We start from the raw sequence: 14,775 nt of genomic DNA, 5'->3' as shown, positions 1-14,775 counted from the left end.
ATATACTTTTTCACAGTCAGCTAAACAGAACATGAAAATGGTAATGCCACAGTTTGAACATACTACAGTACTGTCATTCTGTACTGTTCTCATTTGAGAATGAAATGATCTTGTCAGCCACTTTTCTGAGGCCCTGAATCTAAGTAAGTGTAACATGCAGGTGTTTAAAGATGTGTAATGGAAGTGAATGCATGCATAGACACTGTGCAGGCCTGCAATAAAAAAGGTATGTAAATGTACATGTATGTAAGACAACAGCCATGTATAGTATAGTAAGGCTAAGATAAACCAGAATGAAAAATATCAGTGACCTTCTCTGAATAAAGTATGAATACATGGACCGGCTTCTCTTTTCAAAATTATTTTTCAACACCATTAACTTTTGTGATTCACCAAACATGCCTTTAACCCACTTAAAAAAAAAGTTTCTTACAACACACTGAACAAAATACATAGAATGTAGTTTGGCAACCTGTACCTAAACTTTAAAGATAATGGTAGTGACAATAAAAACATTGTATGGCAATATACGTACAGTGAAATTAACTCCTGCAATTGTATATTGTAGGTCTTCAAAACCAACTGCAATCTTGTATTGAGTGAAGTTCAAATAGCCAAGGTGGACCACAATAATTTCTGCACATTTCTGCAAAAAGACAACAATTGCAATATATGTATTAAATAGATGATTTTGGTGTACCCTAGTACTTCTGGGCTGAAAACTAATCAGGCAAGATGTTCATAGTTAAAACATACATATTAATCAGTTAGAAACACCCAGCGAGACATCAAAACAACTAGAGGTCCTTCGATTATCTCCTGGTCTTCGCAGCGTTTTCCATTCCACAAGCTCTGTCACACTTTGAAGATGTAAATCGAGGGTGAGGTACATTTTGTAAACAATTACACACATTTTGGAAGAGGGGGTAAAAATGCAATTTAAATGCTGTATGCGTGTGGGGGGGGGCAGAGATAACCGAAGGGATTAGGTGTTATAGCGAATGTAGGCCATGACCTACAGTTAGTGAAGCAGTACAGAGGTGCAGATAAGCCAGACCATAAACAATCAGCAAAGTATAGGAGACCAATGCCATACTTGGGTAAAACTAAAGGAGAGAGGTATTGCTGCCAACATAGCCGATATGAAAACCTAAAATGCTTGGATGTGCTTAGTTACAAATAAATGTTGTAACAATAGCTGACCTAATTAAACAGAAGTTGGATTCCACCTACCACAATGCTATGGGGATTTTCTGAAGGCAGCCTAACTGAAGGTAAACACCTGAAAAAAGTTGTGCTGCTTTGTTTGAACATTACCACATTCTGTGTTTATGTATGTGAAATTTGTGACTTCCAGGGTTATTGGTCTGCGCCTACAAGTTGCCCCCTAGCTGGAAGAGCTATCTAGCGGTCTTACCACTAAACTGTTCTGCTGCATTCAGAACAACTAGAGTTTCTCTGAAGAGCTTTAATAAAAGCGAAAATCATACTATCAGGAAAGTATCTTTGTGAAAGTGGAACTCTTTAAATGAAAGAAGATTACTTTATTCAGAAATTGGTCAGCGTTTTACTGTTAACTGAAGGCTGAAAAAAAGCAATGAAAGATTTGACAGCTACATCTTACACAATGCTACAGGACATTATCCTGGACAGCTTTACTGGAGGCAAAAACCTGAGAAACGTTCTGTGCGGTTTTGCTTGAGCTTTAACACAACTTCTGTTTGAGAATTTGGAATAGCTATGTCATGATCTAGCTGATCTAGCTTTGCCTTCCTACAAGCCAAATGAAGGGAACTTTTAAACAATTTGTGTCAAGGGTTTTTCCTATGCTGGATACACGGTTTTAAACTATTAAATACCTGTAGGTTTTGCCAGTCCTGCCATGGCATCCAGCATATTGGAATAAAAAATTAAGATTTGAAGGTTTGTAAAAGGCCAATGTAACAGGACATGCCATAAAGCATGCATTTGTGAAGCCCACTTTCATCCCAAGGGTTTTTGGCCCTGCATAACAGATGTAACTCGGCTCACTGGTCTTCACTTCATCAATCTCTGGAGGCTCAGTGGACATGCTGCGATTCAAACCTGTGACCTTGTGGCCACAACTGAAACCTTCAGTGGATGCACAAGTCCAGAAAGCAAACAGACATAGCAACCACTTACCCTAGTAATTGTTTTATCAAAATAACATTAGAAAAACCCTCATTTAAATATGCTGAACCTTCTCAGTATGGGTCTACTCAGAATAATAACCGGTTGTCAAGGAGTCAGAATGGTGTCCTTGCCTATTTAGGCGACAATATAGGATGTATAACTGTGCCTGGGTCTCTACACACAATTCCTGGTCTCGGCTCGTCAGGCATTCAAGATTATACAAAAGGCGGTCTACATTTGGAACAACAAAAAAATTAGTTCTGTTTTCCTAAGCTCTGACTTACAAACAAGAAATCACATCCTGGTCGTTTCAATTTACTGAGGCAGGCCACAATATTCTCAATTTTGCACTTATTTAAGGGACGCATGCTTGCTGTGAGTGCGTTCCCAAAGCTATTTGAGCATACTACTGCTTGAACAAAATAAGTCAGTGAAAGACAACACTGTTTTCTAGCACCACTTATACATGGTAAGCCAGAACACATCGTAACAGTTTTTACCTGCAGCAACTTATCTTCCTCTGAACAAAGGCGACAATCATACAGTCATTTGAAAATTTCAGGCTTCAACTTTAAAACAGATCAATGTATTTTATTATTTCTGCTATCACAGGATGCCTTCTTGACTTGATTCGACCATTATAAACTCTGTTGTTTGAAACAGCTATGTCTTTACTCCCAGTTCATTCCCTGTTAACATAGGACTGCCCTGATACTTTGTCCGATCTCTTGCCGGACACTGGGAGATGGCAAACATTGTACATTGTAGTTGGTACACTGATTTGCACACAGATACTTCAGTGGGGCACCTGTGTACATGAATTATGTTGCTATTGCACAGAATTATTTTTATCCACAAGTAAATCTGTCTCTTGCTACACAAGTGGCTCAGGGGACCTGGCTGCAGCTACTCCTCTCCTGATATTGTAAATGACCATAAATCATTGTCTAGAGGCATCTAGAAATGTGTGAAAATCAGGTCAAAACTACCAAACTTCAAATTAAATTTAAATTGTCTCATTTGATTTCATAGTTATCAGAGCATAACATGTTTACACTTTATCCCGCCATTTGCCATTATGGGCTAAGAAGAAAATCTAATGAAGAAATAGAGAAGGCCTTTTAAAGCCATTTACTTTGCCCAGCCTTTCATGCCCTCTGTACAATAAACAGGGAGATTTCTTGCCTAGAATTGGTAGGTAGGTGTGAAAAAAAAGTCCATACTCTCCTCTGGGGTCGGTGTCTGATTTCTCCTTGGTTCGGTGTGAGACGGTCCTGCCTGTTCCGCAGTATTTTGTTGGGAACTACTGACAGTTTAAGGAGTGTGGAGAACTATGGTTGTCATGTCCATGTGGGAGCCACTAGGATGAGGTTAAGAGATGTTTGCAAACCTCATATGGAAGCAGTGGGAGAGGTGGAAAAGCGTAAGGAAATATCCCTGACTAAGTCATCCATAGTTCGTCCCCCTTGGACTGTGGGTGTAGAAACCTGGAAGAGACGTTTAAACATTTGGAATTACCCGCTGTGGCAAAGAGGTTTATTTGTGGTTGCCCCCAACACTGGAAGTATTGCAGGAGTACATGCTGGAGGAGTTTCTGCTCGTGGACATGTTGGCCCCTCCTGCGGAGGAGAACGCGTCGACGCAATTTGCCAAGTCATATTCGGCGTTGCGAACAATCAATTTGGTTTAAAGGAATATTATTCCCCCAGTGTTGACAAACAAGGGCCCGAAATGATATAACGAAGACAGATACTAGTGTCTTTTTTTGATAATTTTCTCCACATCCACATTAGGTGGTTTTATTTGTGTTTTTATCTGTGTATTTCATGTTTTTAATTGATTACTCATTGATATCTATGTATTTTTATTTACAATAAATTGTATACTTTTTTAATAGATTGATTGTGTTCCTTTCTGGTAAGTGTTCTCCCATTCAACAAGATGCAAGATAAAATGAATGTTGTGGATTGTGTTTGTTAGTTTGAGTCCTGATTTAGAAGCAGGAAATAATATCTCCCATAGGGAAAAACTTCTTGTTTTACTTTTCAGTATATAGGTGCTCCATTTCCCTACAGGTTATTACGAGCCCCTCTCTTCCTTTTATACCAACCTGGTGCAGCCTAGTGCTGGAGAGAAATCTCTGATCACTTTTTAGTGACTAGTATAAAACTCATACTCCTGAGATTGACTATGGACCCCTTTAAAACTTTTGCGTTTACAGAAGACCAATTTACTAAAATAGTTGGCTCCTCAACCAACAATACCAATAAGATTGTGGTTGTTACTGGCAATAACGATAAATGGGGTAACATACTGAACCTTAAGAAAAAGGCAGTGAGGACCGAACTCCATGCCGAGTTCCTAATACAATATGCAAGAACAGGTGTTATACCTATGGGACTACAGGTCCGCAATGAACCTGGTCTCTTTACGGATAACAAAGTTCTTAGAAACCTGGGCACACATTGCAAACAGGTGTAGCCGGGATTGGATCCTCTTAATTATTGAAACCGCACAAGATAGGGTAATAATAGAACGGAAAGAAATAGAGAAATTAGAACAGGCACTTCAGGAAATGTCAGCTGTAGATGATGCAAAAAAGAGGTTAGACGAAATAAATGCAGAAATGGACGGATATAAAGATTATCTGTTAAATAAAAAGAACATAAAACTTAAAAAAGATGTGAACAAATACAGCATAGAGTTAGTTTACCCATACATAAATAAGGACTATTTCCAACAACCAAGAGAGGAAAGGAATATTGAGAACCGACCAATATACAATAGGGGAGCCAAGAAAAGTGTCACATTTTCTGAAACCTCTGGCTCAAGCAGCGAAGATGAGGGTTCCACTACAGGGAATGGTGGTTATAATAGTGAACAAAATGGAGATAACCATTTTTTAGAGAACCGCCAAAGGAGAGGCGGGAAACCATACCCATACAGGGGACAGTATCAGAGGAAACAATATCAGGCCCCGAGGGGCGGTTACAGGACGAATTACCAACACAACCAGGCCCCTCAGGAATATCCCAACACAAGGAGCCAACGGTATCGTCAATAGTTCCAAATGACTCTAATAAATTTCCAATTATCAACCTCTCTCACTACCCCCTAAACAAAGTTGAATTAGAAGTCCTGGAAAAAGGGTTCACATTTGCCCCCACAGCCAATGTCAATAAATTTAATTTAGAGAAGGACCTTAAAGCATTCTTCCGCAAAATTACACTAAAGGAATTCTTTGAAGGGAGAGACTATAGCCCCCCCAATAATATTTCGGGACTCAAACAAAAATCAACTTTCACCCCAGCCATTTCTCAGGTGGGCAAAAATGTGGAAGTGTTCGAAAAAGTTGTAGAATCAAAGATAAAAAAGATCTTAGAACATACATACCCTGATAAGAACAACATGTCTAAAGAACATAGAATAGCTATGACAGACTTAAAGAACAACCTGCAGTTAACCATCAAACCCGCCGATAAGGGTGGAGGGGTAGTTGTCTTTGATACTGAAGATTACAACAGGAAAATGCTGGAGCTACTAGAGGTCAAAGAACACTATCAAAGAGTTCCTTTTACCTCATTGGAGACCCTGAATAAAAAGGTTTGGGAAATAGTGAAAAATGCCTTTGATAAAGATCTGATTTGTAAAGCAGAATTTGAATTTCTATACAGTAAAGACGCTAGGATACCAGCGATATACGGTCTCCCCAAAATTCATAAGAGTGTGGAAAACCCCCCCATGAGACCCATTGTGAGTTGCATTGGCTCACGCCTTGAACCACTGAGCCAATACGCTGATACCTTCCTAAAACCCCTTGTACTAAAACAAGATTCTTATGTGCGAGACTCGGCACACATGATCTCCATTGTGGAAGGCTTGGTGTACAACCTTAAAAATCAGATTATGGTGACCCTCGATATAGAGGCGTTGTACACCAATATACCACAAAACGACACTATCAATGTGGTGGAAGAAACACTAAGCAATGCAGACCTTAGAGGTGCTAACCTGGATTTTATAATGCAATGCATAACTCTAGTTCTGAAAAACAATATGTTCTTATTCAGAGATGAGCTATTTCTCCAACGTAAGGGCACCAGCATGGGGGCCACCTGTGCGCCGAGCCTGGCATGTTTATACGTTGCCAGGTTCGAGGAGAAACATGTGTTCAATGAGGCGTCGCCATTTTTTGAGAATATCTCATTATGGCGACGCTTCATTGACAACATCTTCTTCATTTGGGAAGGTGAAATGGAGACCCTGGAGGAATTCTTGGAGTGGTTAAACTTGGGAGATGAGAACCTCCGATTCTCAGCAGTATTTGACAGAGAAGTAGTAAACTTTCTAGATATCACCATAAAAAATATCGAGGGCAAGTTGGAGGTGGAATTATATTCCAAACCTACAGATAAAAACACCTTACTGCATTATAGCAGTTATCACCCCCGTTCCCAAAGGGACAATGTCCCATTTGGACAATTCCTTCGACTCCGAAGGAACTGTTCCACTTTGGAGGACTATTCAAAACATGCAAATAAACTGAGTGAGAAATTACAAGAGAGGGGATACCCCAAAAAACTCATTAAGAATTCATGCAAAAGGGCACGATTCTATAACCGAGACAGCATGATACACCCAGATTCTGTCTCAAAGAAGCAACCTTTAACCGATTCAAAACTAGTCTTTGTGAGCCAGTTTTCAAATATTAGCAATAAGCTGAAAAATGTAATTCACTCAAGTTGGCATATCCTAAACGACGGTAAGGAGGTTAAACTTTCAAAACCTATTTTTGCGTTTAGACGCAATGAAAACATCCGTCAGAACTTGGTCCATACATACAGAGAGCAGAACCAAAATAATCAGCTCACAATTAATGGCAGTAAAGCAGTAGGAAACCACAAGTGCAGTAATTGCTCAATATGCGAAAACTGTGTTGTTGGTAAATCCTTGACTTATAACAACTATACCATAACTTCTAAAACTTTGAACAACTGCAGGAGCAGCAATCTTGTCTATATAATCTTGTGCCCCTGCAAACTAGCCTACGTAGGAGAGACGGGCAGAGAAATAAGATTGCGTCTTCTGGAACACAGATCCGCACTTAAAACTAACAAAGAGAACGCCCCTATGGTTGAACATTTTAACAAACTACAACACAAACACACTGAGTTTTCGTGGTTTGTGATAGAGAAAATCACGGCCTCAAGAAGAGGAGGTAACCTCGATATCAAACGCAAAAACAGAGAACAGTGGTATATCTCTACGCTGGATACTGTTAATCGAGGCCTAAACACGAAAGAGGACTGGATGAGAATAGTGTCATAGAACTGTCCACTGGATTTAATAGACATACTACTTGAACATACCATTTGTACATAATTGGTATGCAGTATATGTGATATGTGATATGGACTTATAAGTACTATAAATCGTAGACATTAGGCTTCCAGACCCCCCTGACACTTTAGATAGAAATGCCAAGATATTAGTAATGAATAGGTGATCCCCAGGGACCATATCTTTCGATTTGACTCTTCAATAACAAAAAAAATTTTTAGGCTGTCATTATCAACTAAACTCTTGCTTAGGGCACGAATGCTTGGTATAGTCCCTTCCAAACAATGTCCACAAATAAAACCCTTCCCGCCGACATCCTAGGTTTAATTAGGGAATAACTCTCAGAAGGTGAGCAATAAAGTTTTTTGTTCGCTTTTCTGAACTTAAAATATATCAAATTAAATAAAATAAGAAATATAGTAAACAGAGCATACGCGATAGATTGAACGCCTCTCAGTAAGTGAGCAATAACGTTTTTGTTTGCCTCTTTTCAACCTACGATAAACAAAATAGGTAACAGAACAGACGCGATTATGGGAACGCGCCTTCTACAAAAGTGAGCAATAAAGTTTTCGTTTGCCTCCTTTTTTTAAATAAAATAGGAAATACAAGCGGTTCAGGTCAGTCGCGAAGATCAAACTTAAAATCACGTGACCGCATGACGGTCTTTAAAAGCGACTACTGAAATTCGGTGAGCCGACAAAACATTACGCCAAGCGGTGATCGTATAGACGCCACGTTCAGCAGTTCCGGGAAAGACAGCCGTGTGCGAACAATAGGTAAGAAGAATCCCCGATTAACAATATTTAACCATGCGTGGGGAGCATTGTTATTAGAAATGGGAAACACGACGTTATGGAGAGAGGGTTGGGGTTAGTATTTAACTCAGCAAAAACATCATAACTAGTTAATAATTATTAGTTACATTCGGTAACTTAAACTATAGATAGAGTTATACTGAATCTATACATATTTTTTATCCAGCCACGTGCACGATACTACCCGGCTGCGCAAAAGAACCCCGTTTTTGAAATTTGACCCGTAACTATCGGTAAGGAATAAACTTTAATAACATATGTAGTTTGGGAACAATGATAGTCTATGTCTCCCTATTAAGTGAAATGCTCCCTTTTAATATCATTGCAGTATTATACAGCACTAAGATTGGCTTGGAGTCATCAAATTGAGAACGCCCCTTTGTGAAGCACGCAAGGTAATCCCTTGGTAAAAAAACCTGATAATAGGTCTATGAGTTTTGTGGCAATAATGACCAAACCGTAGTGTGGAAAGAAATAACCGGCATTCTGTAATTTATGCAGGAACGTGACGACAAGTTCACAACTGAACAAGCTTTCATATAGATTTGATTCGAGATAAAAGCGCTTTTTTATACATTGAGGTAAATAAACAAAATGCCCTTTAAATTATCATGTCAGGGTATGCCATATCCCAACACTTAACGTTATATCTTTCCTAATTGCATATAGGATTGTGGAAGCCTGAGACCATTAGAGGCGATCACCACAGGAATACTACACATTTTGTAGATTTCTACTGGAAATATATTCACTATGGTTAGTAACAATAATAATATAGTGCATGATGGGTGTATGAGGCCATGTATGTGTTGTCGAGAGAATGTGGACAACACTAACCAGAAGGTTCAAAATTTATGCACAATGCTTTTATAGTAATTGGAAATATATGTTTCTTTTAGCATGTTTTGAGATTTAGCACGTTTTGAGATTTAGGTTGAATATCTTTTGAGAAATAGGTGGTTTCGTGAAATACAACGCATTAAATAAGTGCACATTTAAAAACATGTGAAATATCTACGCATAACTGCTCAATGTGTAGAAAACCTCCCTTATAACTGTTTATGTTTAAATCATGGACACTGAATATGTACAATGACAAGAAGGATTGTCCACTACCTATAGATTATCTGTGATTACAAATAGGCCCCTTCTTTGCTCTTATAATCATGTTTGACATTAGGGCATAAATTTAGAGACGGTAGTGAATCAAGTCCTCTTTAGTAAAAGAAACAATGTGCAATTAGTCATTAATAAGTCAGGACCTAATAGTTGTATTGTATTTCATTTGTGCATTAGGTATGATACTAAATTGTGGAGAAAACATATAGAGACTGTCCTGAGGAAGGAAGCCACTATCAAATTAAGCTTCCGAAACGCGTCGACGCAATTTGCCAAGTCATATTCGGCGTTGCCAACAATCAATTTGGTTTAAAGGAATATTATTCCCCCAGTGTTGACAAACAAGGGCCCGAAATGATATAATGAAGACAGATACTAGTGTCTTTTTTTGATAATTTTCTCCACATCAGGTGGTTTTATTTGTGTTTTTATCTGTGTATTTCATGTTTTTAATTGATTACTCATTGATATCTATGTATTTTTATTTACAATAAATTGTATACTTTTTTAATAGATTGATTGTGTTCCTTTCTGGTAAGTGTTCTCCCATTCAACAAGATGCAAGATAAAATGAATGTTGTGGATTGTGTTTGTTAGTTTGAGTCCTGATTTAGAAGCAGGAAATAATATCTCCCATAGGGAAAAACTTCTTGTTTTACTTTTCAGTATATAGGTGCTCCATTTCCCTACGGGTTATTACGAGCCCCTCTCTTCCTTTTATACAATGTATCTGGTACAGACGATTCAAGCCGCAGATTCCTTAACGTAGAATTATCCCCAGGCATGAGACTGGCTCTGGAAAATTTTCTTTGCCACAGCATCTCTGCACGCCGGGGACGGTACCACGTGACTCCGTCCTGACGTCGTCAGTGGGCGTGATGTCAGCGAGGTCACATAAGCCCCACCCCGGCGCGCCAACATCAGTTTTCTTCGGAGAACTTTTCCTCGCCACAAGACAAAACCATCGAGCAGTGTCGCGTCCCCTGAAAGGAGCCAAAGCTGAGACCCAGCCAAGAGACCCCAGCTCAGAGGAATGCACATAAGTCAGAAACTTGAACCAAGGCAAAAGAGAAGTATGAGAAGGCCCCATACTGAAAACACCAGGGTGTAGGGATGCAGGAGTACCCATGAACCTATCAATCAAGTACCAGAAAGGAAGGAGTGGGCTGAAACACAAGGAACAAGGCATACCGCTAGGAGGAGTGAAAGAGGGCACTCACAGAAGACAAAGAACCCAGAGGCAGGCGAGTGTAGAAGACCAAGTTAAGGGTCCTTGCAGAACGGGGAGGAAGGGCGGGTTGTGAAGGAATTATGCGGCTAGAGTCATCTCTACCATATACATCGTTACCGAATGTAAGTTACTCGTACATTTGATAGAGACTACTAGCCGCAGATTCCTTAACATAGAATAGATACCCTAACCATACCCAGCATGGAGGAGGAGAGCCTGCAAGAGTGCCTCCAAGTAGGAAGAACACAGGCCCCCAGCTGGGGATGTGTAAAGGGGACAAGAAGGGCGGCCCAGCCCCACCAAGCAGAAGGAAGCAAGGACGAGATGAAGGGGGGGGGGGAAGGTGGCAGAACACCCCGAGCCCAACCAAGGAATCAGGAACATCTACCAGAAAGCCCCGGAGGGACAGACAACGGCAGAGGAGCACCTAGAAGAAGGGAAGCACCCCAATCTCCAGGAGAAGAGGTAGAAACGGAGGCAAAGCCCTCCACAGGAGAACACACAGTGAAGGGAGCAGCTGAATCGGCTTCAGTCTTGAGTCAACAGACAAGGCATGAACGGCCCCACAGCCAAGAAGGTAGGCGTGAGAAGAAAAACATAGTCACGCAAGGCTCCAGCAGAAGAAGAGGCAGGAGCAAAAGAGCACACACCCAAGCCCCTGGCCGTGGACAAAAAAGAGCATTCATGCGCAGCCTGCAGCTGACAAGTACCATGAAGCCGAGCTCCCAACCAAGCGGAACACAAGACGAAGGCAAAGGCCAGCGAAATCAAGAACAACCCTTAAGGGAAACCGATCCAGACAAAACCGACCCACAAAAAGAAGTGGGACCAGCCAGAAGAAAGAAGAAGGACAGATATAGCCGTCCACCAGAGCATGAGAAGACAGAAGGAAAGCCGCTGCCCCCTGGAACACCAGACAGAGGACCAGGCCGAAACGCCGCCAAAAAGAGTGCGTAAACACCACAATTGAACGCCTCAGACGGCATGCGAAAGCCAGGCAATCGATGCAGCGGACACTGAAAGGACAGAATCTGAAGCAGCGCAAGCTACGTCCAGACAAGAGCAAAGAAACCGCACTTGCAGTATACAGTAATGGCAGAAAAGGCGAGGAACCCGCAAGGGGGAGTCCACACCCTCCCAGCATAGGACAGAGCTCTGCAATAGCTATACTATCCTACCTAGAGTAGGACACGTCCCAAAGGAAACATGGGAGCCGCTCTTAGGGAAAGAATCCAGCATCAGAGAACAAGAACATAAGAACCTGCAGTTAGAACCACAGACGGCTTAACAGTCAGCCAAAAAAGACGCACTTGCCAAAACCCTGGACCAGCAGCCAACAGAAGAGAAGGGCCAACCAAGGGACCCAAAAGACACGTCACACCACACCAAACAAATAAACGGACTACTCAAAAAGTCAGAGCCCAGGAGCAGATGGGATAGCACCTCCCATCAAACCCCAGAGGAACAACAAGCCAGTCTACGGAGGGGGAGGAGGAGGACGGAGCCCCGCAAGGAAACGCTGAATGACGGAGTCCGCATGAGTATTAAACAGAAGGACCCCGTCAAAGGGCAGGTCAGCCAGACGCTCCCTAATGTTCACAGGAAACACAGCATCCTGCAGCCAAGCATGGCGACGGAGAGCCACAGACGTAGCCATAGTACGACCAAGAGCATCTGCCACATCCAAGGCCGCACGAAGAATGAACGCGGCCAGTTCCCGACCGTCCAAAACATGGTGCGGTAGATCAGCGCGGGCACCCTCATGGGAAACCTGAGAAAGCAGGGACTCGAGAGAATCCCACAGGCTGGACGTAGCCCTCGTCAATACACAGAGTGTTGAGCGCCTGCAGGGCAGCACTGGATAAAGCGAAGAGGTTACGCCCCCATGAATCCAACCACCGGGCCTCCCTACATGGAGGAAACAACACCACAGGCAAGGATGGAAAAGCTGTCCGCAGAAGAGTGCCCTGAGTAGAAGGGTAGAAGGAAAGACAGACTGGGTCATGCGGTGCAGGTCGATGGCGATGCAGGAGCGGCTGGGGCACCGGATCACCTGTGGCAGGATGCCCCCAAGCCACCAGAAGAGAATTGTGGAGCGACGCTTCAAAAGGAAGGAACAGCTCCCGCCCACCGTAGCCCTGTGTAGAACCTCCAAGAGATTATCAGTAGGGATAGCGGTGATGGGCTCGCCCATCCGCAAAATGCCAGCGGCCGTGGAAATAGCCCGAACGAAGGCAACACTGGCCTCTGTAGGGCACCGCGGGGGAAGAAGCAATTCCTCTGTGGCGACGGCTGTAAACTGGGCCGTCCGTCCAAAGTCCAGCCATAGGGGGGAGCCGCCATCCACTAACGAGTGGAAAACCTGAGTGACTCCCGGGTAGAGTGAAGAAGCCGGCGGAGGGTCCAACCGTAGACTGCGGAAAGGAAGGCCTGATGGTTTAGGCCGTAGGGACGGCGAGGAGCCCTCCCTAGAAGATGCCGGGGAAAAGGCAACAATGCAGCACCCCGTCTCCGGAGAGGAAGAAACCAGTAGATGACAAACCTCCGGAGAGGAGGAAACCCATCAGAAGACGAATGACGGACCAGACGCCCGCACGGCGCCAGAGTGGGCATCGGCGGCGCCGAGTCGACCTCCACCACCACGTGCTCCCCCCCTCAGGAGAATGGGGCGGGGTCGGAACGGCACCGAAAGGGCTCCGGCTCGACCTCACTCGGGGCAGCCGCCCGAGGAAAGGACAGAGGGACTCAGGAAAGCATTCCAGGCCCGGCCTCAACCCACAGCACTGCCAGGGCCGGGAGGAGAGCCTCTGGCACCAAAACGACGCCTGCTCGGCCTCTGGAGAGGTGGCCACCTGCTCCGAGGGCCGAGAGGGACTCAGGGACAAGACCCGAGTTCCGGCGAGCACCTGCGCCGCCACAGGCAGCCCCGTAGGGATGTGCGGCGAGGCAGGGATGCCATGGGTCGAGAGCAGAGCCCCGAAGGACTACCCCTCGACGACACCACTCCCCTACAACCTTATGCCGAAACCTTTAGCGCCGGGGTCGAAGCCGCCGGCGACTCCGCGGAAGGCCCGACATGAGGCAAGGGATTTGCGGCCGTCGGTGGAGGTGGGGCCAAAGAAGCCTGCAGAGCCGCAGCGTAGGCTGTGATATTGGTCGTAGTCGCCCCGGTGCCGAGAAACGGCGGGTCGGTTGGCGGGGGCGCACAACCAGAGGGAGTCCACGCCCTCCGCGGAACGAGGACAAGACCTCGGGGACAAACTACAGGACCTACCAGCTTGCGAGCGACGCCCATGGCGCACGTTGCTGCAGACGGAATCAGAGGTTCCTGGCCTCCGAGGTGGGATACGGACGCTGGGACGACACTGACCGGGACAAGCGGGCCAACAGCAATTTCATCTGACACTCCCGCCGGGACTTTGGTTTAAGGTGCTGACAAGCTTCGCAGTCCACAGAGTCGTGGTGCTCGCCCAGACACCACATACATACATATCAGGTGAGGGTCCGTCGCTGACATCTGGCATGCACACTCCGTACACGACTTGAAGCTGGAAGGCATTCACACACTTTTCCACAAACCAAAATGTGAAAAGGAGGCCTGAAAACAGACCAGGACACTATCCAGGATCCGTGTTGCACGTGGAAAAGAGAAAAAAAACTGATGTTGGCGCGCTTGGGTGGGACTTATGTGACCTGGCTGACGTCACGCCTGCGGATGACGTCAGGACGGAATCACGTGGTACCGCCCCCTGTGCGCAGAGATGCTCTGGCAAAGAACATTTTCCGGATCCAGTCTCACGCCTGGGGATAATTCTACGTTAAGGAATCTGCGGCTAGTAGTCTGTTAGATACGTGAATGTTGTATCGGACAGCCCACCTCCAAATGGTCTGGGATAAATGAGAAGCTGCCTGTCATTTTGTCCGTATTGATGAGGACTACCTGCCAATCAGGTGAGGAAGGAAGGCTTTCAGCGCTAGTGTAGTGCTAGAGGTACTCTTTTGGTCTGATACCCAGTGATGTCCTTTGACTGCTATTATTATAATTGAATTTGGTGTGTTATTTTATCCTAGCCTGAAAATATGATGGTGTTATTTTATCCTAGCCTGAATTTA

The 14,775-nt window shown here is 44.0% G+C and overlaps 1 protein-coding gene across 2 annotated transcripts in view; it reads right to left on the bottom strand.

The window, feature by feature from the left end:
* Window positions 1-14,775, bottom strand: part of TMEM181 (transmembrane protein 181) — a 395,254-nt gene that overhangs the window by 109,343 nt on the left and 271,136 nt on the right. For both annotated transcript variants that reach the window (XM_086927323.1, XM_086927322.1), the window contains exon 6: window positions 536-646. In XM_086927323.1, the coding sequence (XP_086783449.1) occupies window positions 536-646 (111 nt within the window). The remainder of the gene's footprint in view (window positions 1-535; window positions 647-14,775) is intronic.

Source organism: Lissotriton vulgaris, chromosome 6 (assembly GCF_964263255.1).
Source record: "Lissotriton vulgaris chromosome 6, aLisVul1.2, whole genome shotgun sequence".
Taxonomy (NCBI): Eukaryota; Metazoa; Chordata; class Amphibia; order Caudata; family Salamandridae; genus Lissotriton; species Lissotriton vulgaris.
The sequence above is the reverse complement of the archived record's forward strand: the minus strand, read 5'-3'. Positions and strand labels throughout refer to the sequence as shown.